General features: G+C 39.6%; 1 protein-coding gene across 1 annotated transcript; it reads right to left on the reverse strand.

Annotated features, from left to right (window-relative positions):
- LOC135461812 (von Willebrand factor D and EGF domain-containing protein-like) lies at positions 1 to 17,970 on the reverse strand. The gene is made up of 9 exons (XM_064739054.1): positions 17,783 to 17,970; positions 17,163 to 17,356; positions 15,896 to 16,448; positions 15,397 to 15,577; positions 7,999 to 8,189; positions 7,338 to 7,601; positions 5,811 to 5,867; positions 2,702 to 2,775; positions 1 to 1,353 (listed from the first exon to the last, which is right to left on the reverse strand). The coding sequence occupies exons 3-9, from the start codon at positions 15,932 to 15,934 to the stop codon at positions 1,332 to 1,334; spliced, it is 828 nt and encodes a 275-aa protein (XP_064595124.1). The 5' UTR covers positions 15,935 to 16,448; positions 17,163 to 17,356; positions 17,783 to 17,970; the 3' UTR covers positions 1 to 1,331.
- Between the last annotated feature and the right edge of the window lie 1,916 nt (positions 17,971 to 19,886).

Consider the following 19,886-nt stretch of genomic DNA (forward strand, 5'->3'; position numbering starts at 1 on the left):
TAATAAATGGTTTAATACTATTGATTCTATATGTTTCAAACACGCAAGATTTGTTTCTCTCGGACAGCTGTACACCCTCTTCGTGTATGTAGTATTCACCAGTCATATTTATACCAGATTTAACCTCAGTGTACTAAGTCAAACCATGTGGCCTGAGAATAATAGTTTAGGTAATAAAACAAAATATACGTCTAACATGCAAATATAAGTCGGCGAATGAAAATCTCACAAAAATATATCGGTCCATCAGGAATATATTATACAAATAATAAAATACACAGGGGTGTGTTTCACCATTCCACAATTTCAGGCTATAGTTGTAATCTAAATTAAACTCTTAAATAATTGCAATTAAGCGATACATTTTTATCGCCGATTTCATGCCTCATATATGATAGCAGAATTTCAGTCAAGTTTGAGTATCCCGCTTGTTACGTAAGAAAGTAAAACTTTTTGGACTCGAGTCCGATATGGCTTTGTGAAACCTGCCCACATGAGGATATTGCGTGACAAGTAGCTTAACCGGTATCTGATATATACACATTCCCAGATTGAGCCTCATACACAGTGTTTATAGCAGTTTGTATTCACTATATGCTGGTTCCCTTCAGTGCAGCTGTTCAATTCACTATATAGTAACACCCCCCCCCCCATGTACAATTATGCTACACGAATTTTAAGCGGGGCAATATCTTTCATATACTAGCATCAGTTGGAACGCTGTGGTACATGAAGCTACTTTAACGTTATTCCTTCGGCTTCAATGGTGAACTGCCAACCCTCTTGCGCGTCCGTGGTAAGTGGTATACGTGAGCAAGGCGAAAAGCTAAGCCTATTTTCAGCAGGTCTTTTTGGCATCAGTAAAAGCAATACAGACACGTAAATTTTCTGCTCATGACGAATTTTCAGCATGGACAAACAAATTTAGACTCAAAACAATAAAAACTGGAAAGAAAACGTTATAAAACTTGTATATAGCGCATATCATCAGATGGTGCAAAACGATATATGTCATTTCACATATTCTACATGTATTGGTATAATTTGTCGATTGAGACATTTTAAGCCAAAGTGCTTATGTGATACAGTTAGATACATTTATATAAAACACATTAGTGTTTGGTGTCGCTCCCTTGTTCGCATCCTGCCCTTATTCGCCATTTTCCCCTTGGTCGTTGTCATTCCCTTTGTAATTGTCGTTCCCATGGTCGTTTTCGTTCCTTTCGTCGCTGTCCTTCCCTTGGTCGTTGTCGTTCCCTTAGTCGTTGTCGTTCCCATGGTCGTTGTCGTTCACTTGGTTGTCGTCAGCTTAGTCGATCCTGCACGTCAGCCTATGCCAATGCCCACTTCATCCTGTAAAGAATGCGGAGTCAAAAATGTAATGTAATGTATGTCGTATGTCACAAGTATAGCGATATGCACCTTATACATGTGGCAAAAATAATGACAGGAGAGAGAAATACAGAGCAGGATGTGCATTTGCTTTTGCATTTGCTGTGCAACGCGCAATTTTCAATTCACGTGACCCTTTTGCAAGGGTCGACTACTCTCGAAAAAAAGAGTCACTTACAGTTCCTTTTATTCATTATTAAATTAAAAACAAATGCTTTGGCTCCCAAACAGGATGTCAAACGCCTTTTTAGTTCTAAAATGGCGATTAGCATAGTTTGGTTTCTTTTCGATGCAATAGGTACATTTGTGTCAGTTGTGACGTTCAGGTTTTTAACGTGGAACTGGCCCCGATAGCACATTTGGTATTGGGTACGCTTCAGGAGGCGGTAGATCCAGGGTCAATCCTGGGTCGAGTCACACCTCAGATCTTAAAACTTGTAACTTCCTCGCTTAGCGTTCAGCATAAAGGGGATAGTGCAACTACTGGTGGACCCGTATCAGTATTATGACTCAGGCGACCCCAAGCACTCACCCACTCTTTAAAATGGGAGGTTTTTTCAGTTTTACCATGCCAGAAGTTTGAATATTAAACGAGGCAGACATCTCTATTCCAAATTTTCTACTACTGAAGTATTTAGAACCCGGATGACTTGAAGATTCACAGTAAATCAAATGCCTTCAGCTACATGTACCCAAGTACTTGTGAACGATATCGAAATGATGTCTTAAGCTCCTGATCACGGGATCACGAGGCGATCTTACACTTTAATCAAACCTTCTATCATAAAATTTTGTATGTTTCATTCAGCTAATGTAGCTGAAATGTGTACCATAGCCAAAGTTGGGCAAAATCTTGACCTATTAACATAATAAAAAACAATTTTAATGTGATGTGGCATTTTAACTTGAGTCAAAGATAGCTTCGCCTCAACCGATCTTAGACTTTAGTCAAAATTTCAATCATTAAAATTGGTATGTTCCTTTTCGTTATTTTAGCTGTAAGTCGCTTTATAGTAACTTACCCAGAATTCACGTTGTCAAGCAATATTTTGACCTTGTTACGGATGAAATAATTTTAAAGTGATTTGAAATTTTGACTGAAGTCAAAGATCGCTTCGTGACCAGCGGGCCAGTTCAGTGTTATCAGCAGTCCCTTAACGACGACATTGGCACAGCCATTTATCAGGATTTCCATCTTTTTTTACATTTTGTTTGGTGAAATCACATGAAAAATACAGTATAATACTTTAAGAGATCCTGAGCATTTTATTTTCAATTCACACATATTGTCCTTCCATTGTTCACTTACCCGCAAATTAACATGACTATGAAAAAAGAGGGTGTCTGATCGATTGGAGATCCAGATTTTGGCTCTTTTTCGTCCTACAAATTAAAGGGATATGTTTATAGCACGGGAATGCATACAGAGGCTTTATACGGTGGGTCATATGGGCTACACTTAGCCGATGTCCGTCAATTCCAAATCACACACTATCAGTTCCACCACATCTCGTGTATGCATCATAGATGTAGTACGCGATTGCCTGCAGGAATTTAATCGCACAGATTCTCTGTGGCATGACACCGCTCTGGGCTCTACGTTCATTGTCATAAGAAGACAAACCTTCAAGCGGCAAATCTAAAATATTAAAAGAATATGGCAATAGTTTTTTTTTTCCAACATATTGTACAGATTTGTGTAGTTATTCCCACTATATTTGAGTGAGGTTTGAAGAAGTCGATGTTCTTAGATTCATAAACACCCGTAACTCTGTCTTAATTATATATACTTTGCACACACACACGCACACACACACACACACACACACACACACACACACACACACACACACACACACACACACACATTCATATATAAGAACACCTAAATTTTTTCCATCTTCTGGGCAATAAGTTCTGTTTTTCATTCAGATTTCTGTTTTTCTCTTTTCTATGCATGCGTCTGTTCTCAATTTTCAATATATACATGCACGACTGAAACTGTCAATGTTGTTCGTGACGCTCGCGTCCTTTTAGAGAGAATGGTGCATCCTTGCACATTTACTTACATCCAAGTGTCCATAAACAAGTACAAGTAGCCTGGAATTGCATCATACAGTTGGTGTGTCTTAGGCACTCTTTGCAAGTTACATTATAAGATAAACACTGGCCCCGATAAAACAGTTGGTAGAGCGTCCTTTTCGGGAGTGGTAGATCCAGGGTCAATCCTAGGTCGAGTTACACCTAAGACTTTAAAAGAGGAAGTTGTAACGCCTCGCTTGGCGTTCAGCATGAGGGGATAGTGCAACGATTGGTTGACGCGTATCAGTATAATGGCTCGGGCGGAACGGCTTACTTGCCTTCGGTGAGCCGTCTCCGTAAAGCAGCACTAGATAAAAGAGCGGTGGAAATCCGTCCTACAACAAGGAGGCGCATTACATGCACAATAAAGGTTCCTTCGTCGTCATATGACTGAAAAATTGTTAAGTACGACGTTAAACCCCAAGCACGCACTCACTCCTAAAGACAAACTGTACCCTATGCAACTAGTTAGGAAATCGCCCCATTTCGGTGCGGCAGTGATGTTTAATTTTTTTCATGCAGAAAAACGAGTGAAACTTACTTGAATACGACGGACAATTTCTGCAGAACATGTGTGTGAAAAATTGGAGTGATGCGATTTATACTTTTTGTTTTATCAAGGTACGGTCAGGCACAGGTACGGTCAAAAGTAGATCTTACAATGTTGAGGCGTTTTCCTGAGGAATTTCCTCCATAATAAAAAGCAGATTACTAGACCTTACATGTGTGCCTTGAAACTGTTGTGTCGACATCTTTTTAGTGCTGAACAAAGTGAGGTAATGGACAGGGGAAGATGATTTTGAACCACACAAGAATTTCTTTATTTATGTTTCATCATATATTGTCACGCCATATGCTAAATAAGTTTAAATTCATTTATTGTAAATCTATACAACTTATATACAGTACTCTTCTAATGAAAGCTCAGCGCTATTTACTTCAGCTAACAGCATACCCTACAAATGCATTAAGAATGGGAGCACCTGTTTCATGAGTTCAGCTTCGTAATAAACGTCTATTAAAGGCACATATGTTTACAATATAATATAAGGGGTCTTTTATATGGGGTAAAGCTGGGATGTTTACCAACGTTTGATTGAGAAGCGAAGCAGTGCAGAGCCTTTTTTTCTTCACAGTTTTTTTTCATAATATGCTGCCCTTGACAGTTGTCAAGTATGGTTTAAAATTTCCCTGAATCCGGGTTTTATTAACAGCTTCTTTGCCACAATGGTGAAGAATGGTTTAAAACGTCTCGTATCGGAAGCCAAATCCTGATAACCATGACAATAATAACTTGCTGATGAAAGTTTTATCCAAATCCATGCATCACAGAAATTTGACAGTAGACTAGAGAACACTGATTAAAAAATTTTCTGGATCGGATACAGTTGACCACCTTAGCCCCAAGCTGTGCAACAAAATGTCAAGCGAATTAGCACATAACGTTTTAATAATTTGTCATAAAACATTGTTTGGAATCACGTAAAATACATGTAGCCAAGAACAAGTAGACACGGTTCACATACCAACCTAAACAGTGATATAACTGCTACAAAATTTGCTACTCTCCTGTGGTTAAATGAATGAACTCAGCATATCTGGTTCCGACTCACAAAACTCCTGTAGTTCTGCAGCAAATTCGATTGGTAGGATCCATGAGGATAGTTGTTAAATCAAATTCAAAATATAAATAAATTAAATTACCATGAATAAATAGCACAAAGAGGTGAAAAGTTTTTCATTTACGTTTTACTGACGGTTGCAACCGAAGGGCGATAACTCTAATAACAGACAGTTGAAGCGAAATAAAAACAACGGATGCATTTTGGTGCTTTATTGTCTTTAAAAAGACTGTCGTTTGCTGATAAAGGCGCATTTATTCTTTTTTCTCCAATCAATACACGAACTTTGTTTCCTCTCAGCCATCTCCTGACGTGACTAAGATCGAATTTTGGGCTATTTCTTTTCAAAATCTAAGACAAAAAGCTCTAATCGAAAGCCAATCATTTTCTTTGTGAAAGGGACGAAACAAAATTGTTGGTTGGCCAACTGTGTTACCCGTCTAATATTAGCCTTTACACTTTTTGTGAAACGGAGCACTGGTGGAAAGATATTAAGAAACTGCAAAGACCACACTCCATACAGTGTGGAGCCACTAAACAACCTGATTTTGTGAGTATTTTTCAGACTATTCTACAAATTCTTGGCGAATATTGTACATTGTCAAAAGATTATACGGTTTGCAAAGTAAATTTCATTTCTTGTTTTCCTATTCCAAGGGAAGCGATGAACACAGGGATTATCCCTAGACCCTCATGGGTTGGAGTGTTACTTACCTCTTTCTGGTCACCACCAACATCCATGCCGTCTGTGGTAGAATGGCCGGAACCGACCTACAAATGAAATACGCCGTTATGTAACTTAGATATGGACTGGAATGTACTTTTAGTGAGCGTTAAAAAATACATTTATCAATTGTCTGAGTCTGTGTTTAGTCCAAACCGATGACAATATGTTGTTGAAGTATCACAGAAAATATGTGCATCTCCAGCAGAAATGGGTGCTTATAAGATCAGGCTTGGAACTCTTACATGTATACACCTATTTACAAGGTGTATTGTCAACAGGGCCACCACATTAATCTGCTTACATCGAGTCAAAGAAAACTGCACGCCAGAGAACTTGAGATCTCTTAGTTTTGTTGTTCTAATTATCGCAATAGGTTTACACTACTAGTAAATGATATTTATAAATTGAACGAAAACGTATTTGTATTTGTGGGGCATTTGGGGATTGGAAACAACCAGTGGTGGTACATGTAAAAATGTGTAAAGACATAATTGCCACTGAGGTTGCTCATCTGTTTGGAGTATCTCCAGCAAAGAAAGTTAATAGATGTGTTGGTGCCAAGGGTGACGTAGTAAATAAAACATGTGACAGACAGATACTCAATTCAGACACAGCTATATATGTCATAGCAGAATATCCATTCACATTATGGGAAGATTTATTTATTTATTTGTTTGGTGTTTTACGCCGTACTCAAGAATATTTCACTTATACGATGGCGGCCAGCATTATGGTGGGTGGAAACCGGGCACAGCCAGGGGGAAACCCATGACCATCCACAGGTTGCTGGCAGACCTTCCCACTTACAGCCGGAGAGGAAGCCAGTATGAGCTGGACTTGAACTCACAGCGACCGCATTGGTGAGAGACTCCTGCGTCATTAAGCTCCGTTAGCGCGCTAACCAACTGAGCCACGGAAGCCCCAATTTTCGGAAGATAAGAGAAATGATGTAATGATTGCAGTTGAAGTAATGTAATACAATCTGACACAATATTTTCACACAAATAGGCCTAAAACATGAAAAATATATTTTGTACGTGAATTTACGGTTATATGTGAAACGAATTTGGAGCCACTGCGATCCATGTGGCCTTGTTGAAACTAAACCTCACAACTGATGTCCTTACCAGGACATATAATCAACATTCATCAAGAAAACGGTGTAAGGTTTCCCTTAGAATACTTTTGAACCCACAGTGCCTGAGATACAGAGAATGAACGTGTATAAGTATTTTTAGAAACAAAAGTTGAGGCAGAGATTTTGTATTTCTGACATCACTTCCTGTCTCTTCACACTGACCCCAGTGACCTCGGCGATGTTCAACATTTCTGTACAAAATTTGCTAGTGGTTGCAGTGATGTAAAACGAACGAAAGGCCCCTTCCCTCTCCCCCAACTCACAACACGCTTCTAGAACAATCACTAAAAGCTTTAAACTTCCTTAATACCGGGCAGGACAAAAAGGGATATAAACACATTACCTCCTTAAACTCCACAGCCTGTACATGACATACCTTTATCTTCTCACAGCTAGCATCCATCCCGATTATCGAGCAGATGAACTCTTCGGAATGATACGGCAGGAAGAGCAAGTCCTGGCTGAACATTGCGTTGTAGTTGCTCACAGACAGGAAATATCCAACAGGAAATCCCTCCTCATTAGTGCCCAATGTAACATTACTGGGCAGGGAGCACACGATCTCGTCAGAATGCCGGAAGTATGCCTTCGTGCTCAAAATAGTTGTCGGGGCCTCGCGTACGGTTGTTCCATTGCCCACCTGTGGACGTACATGTAGTTTAATGCATCAGCTTGAGTAAAACATACAGTATGTCGATGTGAGGAACAACAGCTGAGAAAAGTTCACCTGCAAGCCTTCTGCAATTCTTATAGACGTAAACCAGTAGTGACATCTGCATTGGGACGTAGGTGTCCTAGTGTGTCACACACACACGTATGTATTGGAGACAGGATTTGATTGGATAGTTTGGAAATGTGTTTACAATTCTGGACATTTTGAGCCGTCAGATAAAACAGAGATGTACAAAGGGACGATCCTTGGAAACGTAGGGCCTATAGTTATTGCCTACTTACGCTTCTTCAATCTCTTTGGACACTGTCTATACTTTTGAAACTTATTTACTTTCAGTCTGAAAAGACATTCCACCTTTACTTACATACACTTGTTCAAACTTGCACGTGAGGGACTCAGAGCGAGCAAACCTTTTCCCGTACACCAAGGTCCGGTCACATTTACGATTCCGGATGTCACATAGACCCTTCTTCGGCAACCCCAACACTTGCGGTGGTCGGCTCATGTCAATAGAGCAGTCGTCCCCGATCCAGCCGGCTTCACACTGACATTCTCCTGAAGCAAGGGGCAAAAGTATATATTGGCGTATATATATGTATACATTGATAATGATGATACCTGCCAATAATGAAAAGAAAAATACATGGTTAACATAAAGCCGCAAATTCACTTAAACAGTCTATAGCCCAACAAGTTATCCAAGTTTTCTGGAACTTGTATGTTTCCCCAATGCTTGCAAAGTATTACAGATTATGAAAAACCCAAAGCAACCTCTCTCTTTGGCCACTGTTTACAACCTTACTACGTCCCGTACAGCTGTCAATCAAACATGTGCTCATATGTAATTTTATAAATAATTCAGAAATGTTTTTTATTTGCACTTTATTTCTTCAATGAAGCCCCCTTCTAAGCCAGTCTAACAGATTGTCGGCAATGTAGGTGTAGCAAAGCAATACAGCATGGAGCTTTTTCTAAACAATAGATCAGCATGCACTCGGAGGGTCAGTCAACAATGACCCGGTCGAGTTGTGGCTGCTTCCATTCCACCTCTATGATTTATAAAACACCAAGCACACATACCTATTCATTCATTTATTCATTATTTACACTAAAAGACCATACAGGGTAGCACGAGAGGATGCAAGTATTACACATAGATAAACATGGCGGCTAATCAATGGAATCAAGATTGTTACAGAACATGTTAATATATATATATTTATATATATGTACCAAACATGTATACTCATTTTGAACAGTAATTTTTTAGCAGATGTTTATTTGTAGTGCTAAATAATTCTTGAGTTTTAATTGTGCTTGATCTAGTATAGCTATATCTCGGCAGGTATTTCAGTCGAATAGAACTGAGACTGTACATGTGTGTAAGAATTGGAATTCGTCGTCAATGCTGATTGTCTGACAAAGGATACACAAACGTCTGTTTCCAATTACATTAGCCCATCTTCCTGTTTCTAGGGGGTAATTTATGACTAGGTACTCGAAAGCGTATTTTTCGCCTTTTTTCATCAAGTATTTTTAGATACTCTTCGATGTCAAAGTCTGTTTTAAATATATACTTGCCTTAGAGGAATCTTTGGTTTCAAACTGCCATTTCTTGATGAACTGATCTTTTAATGTCTGCCTAACAATTTTCAACAGACATACAGAATTGTTCACATATTGGTTTTCCCATACGTATTTAGACGGTTTTCTCTCGAGTATCTTTAATAAATTTTAACCATTTGAAGTTATATAAGTGCCTATTGTTAAACAAAAATTTGTACAATATTGAGGAAATTTTGTTATTTTTACCCTGTAAAACCTTTGTCCAATATGACAGCATCTTTATGCTAACGTCAACATAAGACCCAGCGTCTTATTATGCCCGGCAAAATCACAATTATAAAGGTGGAAGTTAACGTGATAATCTGAACTTTTTCAGCGGATATATGGGGTTAAACGTTTTCTTAACGGTTGTTATAGGATACATGTCGATAAGAATAAGAATATAGATGTACAAAAATAACAAAAGTTTAACCGGAGATGCAGAACAGCAATTGTGCACCATACTGGCTATTTTTGTTCTTTCGTTCTCGGAAAGGCCGGGAACTGAAGGTCGATCATTCTATACCGTTGAAAGATGATAGACCTATATCGCTGAGAGAAAGGGCTTTATGCATGTACATGTACCTACTGCATACTTTTATTCACTGTACTGTAACTGTATGGCAATTATACATATATCCAATACATGTAGCAGCTTGTTCAAGCGTATATCAACAAGCGTACATGAATCTTGCGTAAAAATGTTTTGCATCTATATCCTAAGCCATGCCCTCATAGAATTTCACTAAAATGGTTGAAATAATTTTCCACCTCGATCACACTGAGAATTTTCAATCGTCTTTTCATGAAGTTCATTGTTCAAAAGAAATACAATTTAAATAACTCAATGCTCATTTAAATAACTATCGCCTAACAAAGAGGGGTTTGTAGATTTGCACAATATTACGCTGAGCCATTTAACTGTTGTGGAGACCCATATTCTAAAAAAAAAGAATAAGGGTACAATTTTTCAGCAAATCTAGTATGGCCGTCAGGCGACGTGAAAAGACTTTTGTGAATGCCACTTGAAGTATGTATCTATCATGTGACAAAATGTCCTTCATTTCAATATTGCGTTTTTGTCTAGGGCAGTCGAAAGCACAGGTCTACCTACGAGATCAAGTCACTCTGCAAATTAAGGTAAATTAAAGCTATGTTTAATGTGTCGTAGGGCAAATAATAACCAAAGTTACATTCATTTCGGTAAACAGTAAACTAATACTTCACAAGTTCGCTCATAGATAGTAAAGCTACGTGAGAGTTCCGGCATAAATTAGACTTGGAAGTCAAAGCGAATTCAGACATTTTTAGCTCGTCTTTTAATTTATAGATATATACGCGCGTGAGGCTCGTGCCACTGAATATGATGTACAAGGGATATTTAGCGATCTTCAACTGTAACACATGTAAAATACATGCATGTTCTGAGGACGTTGTTGTTTTTACATATTATTCTTTAGCTGTTTGAAATTATCCTTCAAATGTCTTTGAGCCTTGCTATATTTTTACGTTCATTATTAAATAATGATTCATTAGTTTAGCATAAAAGCTTGCCCGGCCACTGACACTTTCAGGGGGCATAGGCCTATATGCAGTCCTTTGCCTATATATGCCCTAGTGATGGTTTGATCGACAGATCTCTCGAGATTGGCGCTTTATTTTCACATCACAGTACAAAATCTAGCATTAAAGTCAATGCCTCGTTAATGTATCTATAATGCTTGACTAGTGTGCCACAACGGCAATGGAGCAGAATTATAACACAAGTAATGGTATAAATACAGAGTTTCAGTTTGCCGGTCTCGCACAAAAAGGAGCCTGCTTGGTTTTTCAAATGAAAGTTTCTAACATAAAGTAAAACATTCATCAACAAATTTTTTTTTTATCCAAAACTCTATTTTTACTGTTTGCTGTTTTAGCTGGTTGAAATGCTAACCATACTCCTACACAGTGTCAAACGTGCATCTATTTAATCCATTTATGTACCTCACGCGATGAGGGGAGCATTTGACAGTTTGGACGAATATAAAAGCCCGATAATAACTTATTAATAATCAATGGCAATATTTTGTTAGCATATGAGAAAACTTTCATAATAGTAGATCAATCTTGTATTCAAAATACAAGCGGCATCAACTGCCACTTAATTAGGAAGTTTTTCCAGCAATCCAATCCATTTCATATTGCTGGAACCATTACTAGGGCATACTATATCCTGGAATATACACCGTGAAAGCACAATGTAATTATCAGCGCTGAAGGCAATAAAGTCAACCTGCCATGTCTCATGTCATCAAAGTTTACGTCATCATTAACAATACAACATAACATTTTTGTGGACAGAGGCCGGTTTTCATTCTTTTCAGCATGCCCAATTATAATCTAGAACGCATAGGTTTGTTTGTGTTCACAGGGACACAGACCCATATACAACTGCCGTTTTTCGGTAGGGACGATTGTAGTTCTGTGAATTTTAAGGTATAAAGTCTTTTTTTGCTCCAGGCGTCCATTTTTGGTGTACAGATGCATGCTTGGTATTAAAATGCTGGAAACTGTCTAAACTTTGAGGAGGTATGAGCTTTATTGATGAAAATTTGAAATTCTGGGTGAGAGGACACAAGGTGTGAGGTAGTGGTGAGGCTGCGAGTGACGTCGCCTTGGCGTTGCTAGGCACTCCTCCCAGCTGCCGGCATGGAAAGGTCCAGATTTTGACGATCAACCTATGTCAAGATTTTTATGGCTTGTTTCTCCCAGGCTGGACCAGGTATGTACCAAAGCTTATTGGCCACGGAATGTTATTTATTTATTTATTTGATTGGTGTTTTACGCCGTAGTCAAGAATATTTCACTTATACGATGGCGGCCAGCATTATGGTGGGTGGAAACCGGGCACAGCCCGGGGGAAACCCACGACCATCCGCAGGTTGTTGCCACACCTTCCCACTTACGGCCGGAGAGGAAGCCAGCATGAGCTGGACTTGAACTCACAGCGACCGCATTGGTGAGAGGCTCCTGGGTCATTACGCTGCGCTAGCGCGCTAACCGACTGAGCCACGGAGGCCCCTACCACGGAATGTTTGGGACTGAGCTACAGCGCTAGACGTTAACATTGTCGCTTATGGAAAAATTAATTGGGGTCTGAGGCCACAGTGTCGGAGCTTCGCTTTCAGGAAATCTAATCTACAAAGGGGTGGGGACATGCACTCTTTGATCCCAACATGACACTCTTTCAGCTATAAGATATTGGCTTTGGAATGGAATAATCTGAGAGTCAAGATATTGGTAAGTCAAAACATCACACAGAAAGCATCAAGAAGCTTTCTTCGATGAATCCATCGCAAAACTCGCTCCAAGTCATTAAATGGATTAAATTCAATCTGTAATTACTATGGAAATCACTTGCTTCACAAGGGTTGAATTACAAGAAATCTGACCTGTCCATAAAATGAATATGCAGTAATTTAAACCATCATGGCAAATGCTGCAAACTCCGACAACGCAATAAACAAGCACGTTACCGAGGCAACAACAAACAAGAAAAATGGAGCCACGACAGAAACAACAGCAAATCGACAGTGAACGGGAGCGAAAATATAACTGAAGATAACTGCAAAAATACGTTTTACGGAAAAAACACTATCTGGAATTGTAGTACCACGTTAACATTCAGCTGACAAATGCACATATACACAGGTCAACAAGTTTTATGTCAGCTATGACTGAACTGAATCCTTCACTGAGTTACATAACCGCCAAAGATCTCTTAATATCAGAAATAGTAAATAAGTCAGACAACACACTGACACGATCTGAATTACTGGCACAGCCCAGATCGTACAGGGATACAATGTACTATTCTCTGTTCAAGGTACAGGAAAATTGACAGTTTTTCCCGCTAAACTACATATAGATAAGATAGTGTCTCGAGTTATTCAGCCACGCAGATGCATCCCGACTGACGTGCCCAAACAGGTTGAAGCAAAACTGGGGAATTACTACAATAAGCTAAATTAGAACGCTGAATGACTTACTGTAAATGCCTTTTTGTACGCGTGCATAAACTTTCGCGGATTTGGTAAGAAGACACATTACAATGTTTCGAATTTCATCCAAACTAATCCAAAACTACGTTCTGAAATTCAACAATCCCATGCACACATCAAATTTATGCAGAATATTGTGAACAAATCTGCATAAAAACATATCACTGTATTTTGTTCAACACAAGAACCTGAAAATTGACATTTTGATCTGGAGATTCTGTTTTTGTACGAGAATAAAAGAAGTAAAAAGAAGATTTTAACTCAACTGACTTTAAAGTACACAGGGACAACAGGTAATATGGTCGCCATTGATCACAATTATTGGATGATTGCCAAAAATCAGTCATTTTCAAACCTGCCACAGTTTCCACGAAGCTCGGCTGGAAATGAGGTACTATGCACGACCCATCAGCGACAATCACGATGTTCAGCCCAAGATATATTCGCCTCATACGTAACCAACGGCACCAAGTTCTCATTTAACGAAGCAGTCGCAATTTAGTTATGGCGTAATGGGGATGACAACATATATACAGAAGCGATACATGCGTTTACCATAGCGTTACAAGAGGCCTGTAATAGGGGTTTAGGCACCTAATTCCTGGATAGTTAACTTTCGCTGTTGTTCTTTTAAAATGTGTGACAGTTCACCGTTATGTCTTATTTCATGATTTTTCCCATATTATCGATACGCGTTTCCGTTCATGTCGTAAGACAGCATAAAGGAATTGCTTGTTTTGTCAAGAAGATATGTCTCCATGACAAAGCAAGAAGTACCATTTAAAGCGTCTTTGGTACGAAAAGCAAATTTGTTCTGCATAGAGTGTTATGTATGACTATTTAACGTTTTCATGTACTGTTAGTCTGCGGACCTTTGTGAAAGCATAACAGGCCCTGTTATATATGTACAGCGCGGACCTGGTGGAAAGCACCTTGTTCAAGGCTTTGTTTATTTCACTGGCTGTTCATTGGCTGTTAATTCTGTGTTTAAAAATAGTTGAATCCACCTGGCACGTATATAAGCCGTGTTTTCTGTGCAGAGAGGAGGTATTTTTGCTGCATCCACTGGGAGCAAGGAGAGTGTGCGACGCTCTCGTATCGAGTCCATTATATTTATATGAGCTGGTGATGCCAGTTTCATTTGGGAGGACAGATTTTTATGCCGGCACCGTTTGTGTACCACAGTTGTACTGATGTCTGGTTTATGTGAATTTCTGCGGAAGTCACGTTTATTGGTGTTCGGATCTTTATTATGATTATACAGTGTTGACTGTGTAATTTGTTTAACACGCTGACCTCACCTGACCGACAAGGTCGTCAAGGACTCTAAACTGAAGTTTTCAGTTTTGCAAAGGACGTTCGTTCTGCCACAAGGTGACATTACTCTACGTCTCTGAACGGCTCGTTTGTGAGTTTCTGCGGGAGCTGTGACCGTTCTAAAGTGGATTATACCTCCATGCCTGTATTTACCCTGTGTTGTGCTCTGCGGGTGTGACGTCATTCAAAGGCTTGACTGTTCCAGTTCTGTGTAACCTGTGTACTGTGTTCGCGTTCGCTAACCTAGCGAAGTACCTCACTAGGACAATTTGTGACTTGTGTGAATTGTGTGTTTATCCCATGGTCTTTACGTTGGATCTCCTGGAATACGTTCCTTGGGATGCAAAGGTGAACTGGAAACTTTTAAAGACCGGTAATACTGATGTGTATGTTGTTGTTGTTGTTGTTGTTGAACTGTCTGTAAAACTGTACGTCTCATTTTATATATAAAGCATTGTTTACATTGTAATATTGAGTCACTGAGTCTGTTTTCTGTTGCTGCTTTCAATACCGTAACAAGAGCTTCACCTTTGAACCGGCCTCCAAAGTATCTGACCTTACACGATTTCTGCGTGGGCGTGGTTATCTCTCCGCTTTCGATTAATCAGTAATTGGGTGATTAGAAAATTATCTCCTGAAAGGAGAGCGTCTCAGGAAAAGGGAGACTTGGAGGAAGGTTGCACCCTACAGAAGTTAAGTTAAGCTTAAAGTTAAGTTTAAGCTGTATTAGCTAATGTTGAAAACACCATTGAGTCAGCATTAATTGATCACAATTTTACTGACAATGTGTGCCTTACCCTTTAAACAATCACCGTGAAAAGAGCACTCTCCTGGACAGCTTGATTCCAAGACTAATGTCAGCATAGATTTTTCATTATTCTCCGGCTCCCATAAAGTCGTGTTCTTACGAACTTCAGATATACACTTGTCCTTGAAAATCTCCAAAGAAGAAAGGGTCCAATCTGTGGTCCCAGTAAGCTAGATAAAAAGACCAACGTGAGATATTCTAGAAAAATTTATACACTATATTTTCCTAAATTTAATCTGAGTTTTATATTGCAGAGGTAGAGGTGTTATTAAGTTTAGAATAACCCATCGTTCGCCGGCTTCTTTTCTTACTATTTTTAATTAGGACAATATTTTTGCTACCGGCATGGGCGAAAAGGTTTAAGTCCTTTGGTATCTATCTCATGGTTATATACAGCCCCTTTCATCCAAGTTGGGGACCCTATTTTGGCATCATTTTTCCATGACTACATGATGTTCATATGAAGATTTCCTTAAGTCACCACTTACTAGTATGTCCATGGCACAAAAGTCGATCTGAAGATCCATATCCAGGTTACTGACTTTTGAGCAGGGGTCAAATGCCGGGGATTTTTCATAGAACTGGAGACAGTGACGCCTGGCCTTTTCCTCAGTCCAACCGTTGGTCCATTCTGGTGGCTAGCAGATATGATTAATAAAATATATGAAGAACAAAATTTACAGAGAGCACCTTTATGAGTAGTTATATGTAAACACATCCCATTCTAGTGTTTTCAGCTTACCTCAAACGGGGGTGACGTTGTAAGTGGGGAAGGCGGGCCTGACGTCGTCGTCATTCAGCCCCTCGGTATCCTCCGCTTGTCTCTTTCTCCGTCCGGAAGATGACCCGGGGATCTGCGTACAGTACTCTTCTGTCACATCAGGATCTTGGGTGCCGCAACCCTCCTCGGGCACGTTAGAACAGGTGACATTTTTGATGATTTGAGAGGTTGTGGAGGTATTACAAGCACATCTGCCTTTACCTGCTGGTGGTAGGTTGTGGTCGGGGTACCCATAATATGACTCTGTAGCATTTACAATCCTAAAAACAAATGGCAGGAACTTATGTCAGGAATGATAGTAATAAATCCAAAACACATCTGCTTAGGAGATTAGTTAGTTAGTAGTTAGCAAATAACTAAAATATCACAACGATTTAGATGCGTTACACCTCCATTCATTTCTAGAAGTACTACCTATTCTGAGCTTTTGTCTGTCTTGAAGTCATGAGTGATCTAATATTCACAGCATTAAATATATTTATTTATTTATTTATTTTTTTTTTGATTGGTGTTTTACGCCGTACTCACTTATATTATATATTTATATTTAATATTTCACTTATACGACGGCGGCCAGCATTATGGTGGGTGGAAACCGGGCACAGCCAGGGGGAAACCCACGACCATCCGCAGGTTGCTGACAAACCTTCCCACTTACGGCCGGAGAGGAAGCCAGCATGAGCTGGACTTGAACTCACAGCGACCGCATTGGTGAGAGGCTCCTGGGTCATTACGCTGCGCTAGCGCGCCAACCGACTGAGCCACGAAGGCCCCCAGCGTTAAATGGGATTACTCCGGGCACCGTATTTTCTCACACCCACAAACCATGCAGCGGAAAAAATGGAAACTGCTTGAATACCAATTTAATAATTTATAAAAATAATTTTATAATTGGCTCATTCATACCTTAGTTTCTATACACGTGGGTGCTTTTACATTTAAAATGTGACACACAGACACTCAGTGCTACTTACTTCCAGGTAATGCCGTATTCATTACAACATTGACAATCATCGTGTTTATTTCCATTCGGGTCAATGAGCTCATCATCTCCATCGCCATTGAAGTTTCCGCACAGTCCTGTAGTTTGGTTTAGATCTGACGCTGATGGGGTGATTGTGATATAGCCTGATTTCATTTTTACCATCATACCATTAGGGACCTTTACCTGAAGAAATGTGGCCATTATATATCACAAGGAGCTGAACAGAAGAAAATTATAGTCAGTTATGTGACATGTATTTTTTCTAAGCACAAGTGGGTAGATCTAGTACTGGACAGTTTGGTTTTAGTGTATCTTGAATGTCTGGGCTTCTTGTTCTTGCTGATTATGAAATCTTCCCAGATGAGACTGACACTCCCGAACAACTGGTACAAAGATTTGTAAATACGTAACGTTAACATGTAAGTGGGAAATTTCTGTCTAAATCTTACCAGCAAATTTTGGTTAAACAATTTGTACACCAAACTTATGAGATTTGTAATAAATCACGACCTTTGTTCCCGTTGGTAGTCGGATATGCATGCGTTTTCATTGGTGTAGGGTTTACACAAAATAATTTCAACAGACTAAAATAACATGCAGATGTCATACCTCGTAGTATGTGTTTTTGGTAACTCTCATCTGGTTCTGGTTACAGCCATAAACCCGTACAAGGGTTGTCTGGTGAGCCCGGTTGTCTTCACACTCAGACCACACAAAAATCTGCTCGCCTGATCGCACGGCCCCTCCACAGACACAGTGAATTGTGCTACCGCTAAAACATGGCTGGAAAAATCCGCGTACCTGACACGATAGTAATACCAATGTTTTATTGTCAGAGACGAGATAAAATAGAACAGTACCGTAATAATAGTAACCAAAAAACAATTCAGTGACTTGGCCTGATATGACCACAATATATATTTACTTAAATATGCCACTTCAGTTGGTGATTGAAGCTGATATATATGGAAGCCATTTACAGTCATGCGTATTTTGATTCTTTGTATATAATAATAATAATAATAATAACGACTTATTTCAGACAGAAAAAACATGTCCATATATACATTAGACGCAAACAAAGGTTTGTGGGGTTAACACCCTGAAACAAGCTTTCATTATTACTCGTTAACAGCATACAGGTTAAGTTCCAATCAGCTCTCAGGTCAGAGGTCAAGCACACATCTGAGTCATATAATGTGGATGACAGTAGGTTATCAGGCGTATCAGCTCTTCTGGGAGGAAGTAGATCGATAAGATCCTTGACGCGAGCTTGACAGAGAAGGTTGTTGTATCCATCAACCATATAACCATTCAATGCTCTGTTCAAGGCCAACCAGAATATTTGTCACAGTTCCAGTCGACAAGGCTCCTAACAGAGTAATATATATTTGCAAGAATTATTCCTATCATATTCTTGTGCATGAGATGCATAAATCTACTACAATATCTATGTACTCAGTTCTTACATACAATCGACCGCTTCATTGGCAAAATGAGTAGAGCCTCCGTCTCGAAATCGCGTAACATCGAGATTAAACCAGAGTCTGGTCATACCAAAAGCTTCAAAAATGGTACTTCTTGCTGCCTTGCTTGGCGATCAGCACTGAGCGGTAAGAGCAAGGAAACTGGTTAATGTGACTGGGTGGGGTGTTATGTATAGTGTCTTCGGCATGATACATTGGCATCAGTGGCGGCAGCACTTTGGCAGCATGGACTCGCCCTGCTACAAGACACATTATATGTGCACATACCTAGTGACTCTTTGTCGTTACTTACTAGTATTTACCGGCGCTTCCAAATGCCCCGGCACTAACAACGTGGGCGCATCGGTGTGTATTCCAGAAATGAGGTATGGAAAATCTTTCCGCTTGTCTGACTATGTTTCCGTGTTAACGGCAGAGCTCACCGCAATCTTGTGTGCACTTCACTATCTACTCGAGTTAAGACCGATTAAGGCTGTTATTTTCACAGACTCCTTAAGTTCTTTACAGGCACTTGGTAACTTTATTTGGAATAAGTCGTCAGCGCTTGTGTATGAAATACTGTATATCTGTACTATATTGGCTACCAAGATGTATCTGTGGCGTTTGAATGGGCGTCGGGCCACATTGGTGTTGACGGAAATGAATTGGCCGACAAACTGGCCAAAACGGCCCTTGATCTATCCAATACATCCCACACCATCCCGTTGTCTGTGCAAGAAGCTATTAGTTATGTCAAAGCGAATTTTATACCAGTATGGCAAAATGAATGGGATAACTCTGTCACAGGAAGTTTCTTTTATTCTCACAACCCTCAAATCTCTGTAAGCTACAGTCTCTCTCTCAACTGTCGCTGTGACGAAATACTCGTATTTAGACTCTTGTCTGATCACATTAAAACAAACAGCTATTTGCATAAATTCAATCTCCATGACACGGGTCTTTGTCAGGAATGTTTTGCAGAAGATACTGTTACGCATGTTCTTTTTCGTTGTAGACGTCATATTGACGCCAGGCGCGTATTTTACGCAGAATTAACTCGTGTTGGTGCTAGGAACCCGTCAGAAGACACGGCTTTAAAACCGGTGAGAAATCACAATAGAGTTTTTCAGGTTGTTGCCAATTTTCTCACTCGCTGTTAAACATCCTAACACATAAAATGTGTATTTAACGGTGTACCCAAGCATGTCTTGAATTGTTATCTATAGTTGCCTTGAACATGCGTAATT

This window comes from Liolophura sinensis, chromosome 1, assembly GCF_032854445.1.
Source record: "Liolophura sinensis isolate JHLJ2023 chromosome 1, CUHK_Ljap_v2, whole genome shotgun sequence".
Taxonomy (NCBI): domain Eukaryota; kingdom Metazoa; phylum Mollusca; class Polyplacophora; order Chitonida; family Chitonidae; genus Liolophura; species Liolophura sinensis.

Bases quoted from the DNA above. Each gene is read 5' to 3' on its own strand.
- LOC135461812 (XM_064739054.1), bottom strand. From the start codon at position 15,934: ATGGATCTTCAGATCGACTTTTGTGCCATGGACATACTA. The intron at 15,578-15,895 runs GTAAGTGGTGAC...CTTTTTATCTAG, and splicing joins TTTGTGCCATGGACATACTA to CTTACTGGGACCACAGATTG. The intron at 2,776-5,810 runs GTAAGTAACACT...TTTAATTTGTAG, and splicing joins TTGGTGGTGACCAGAAAGAG to GACGAAAAAGAGCCAAAATC.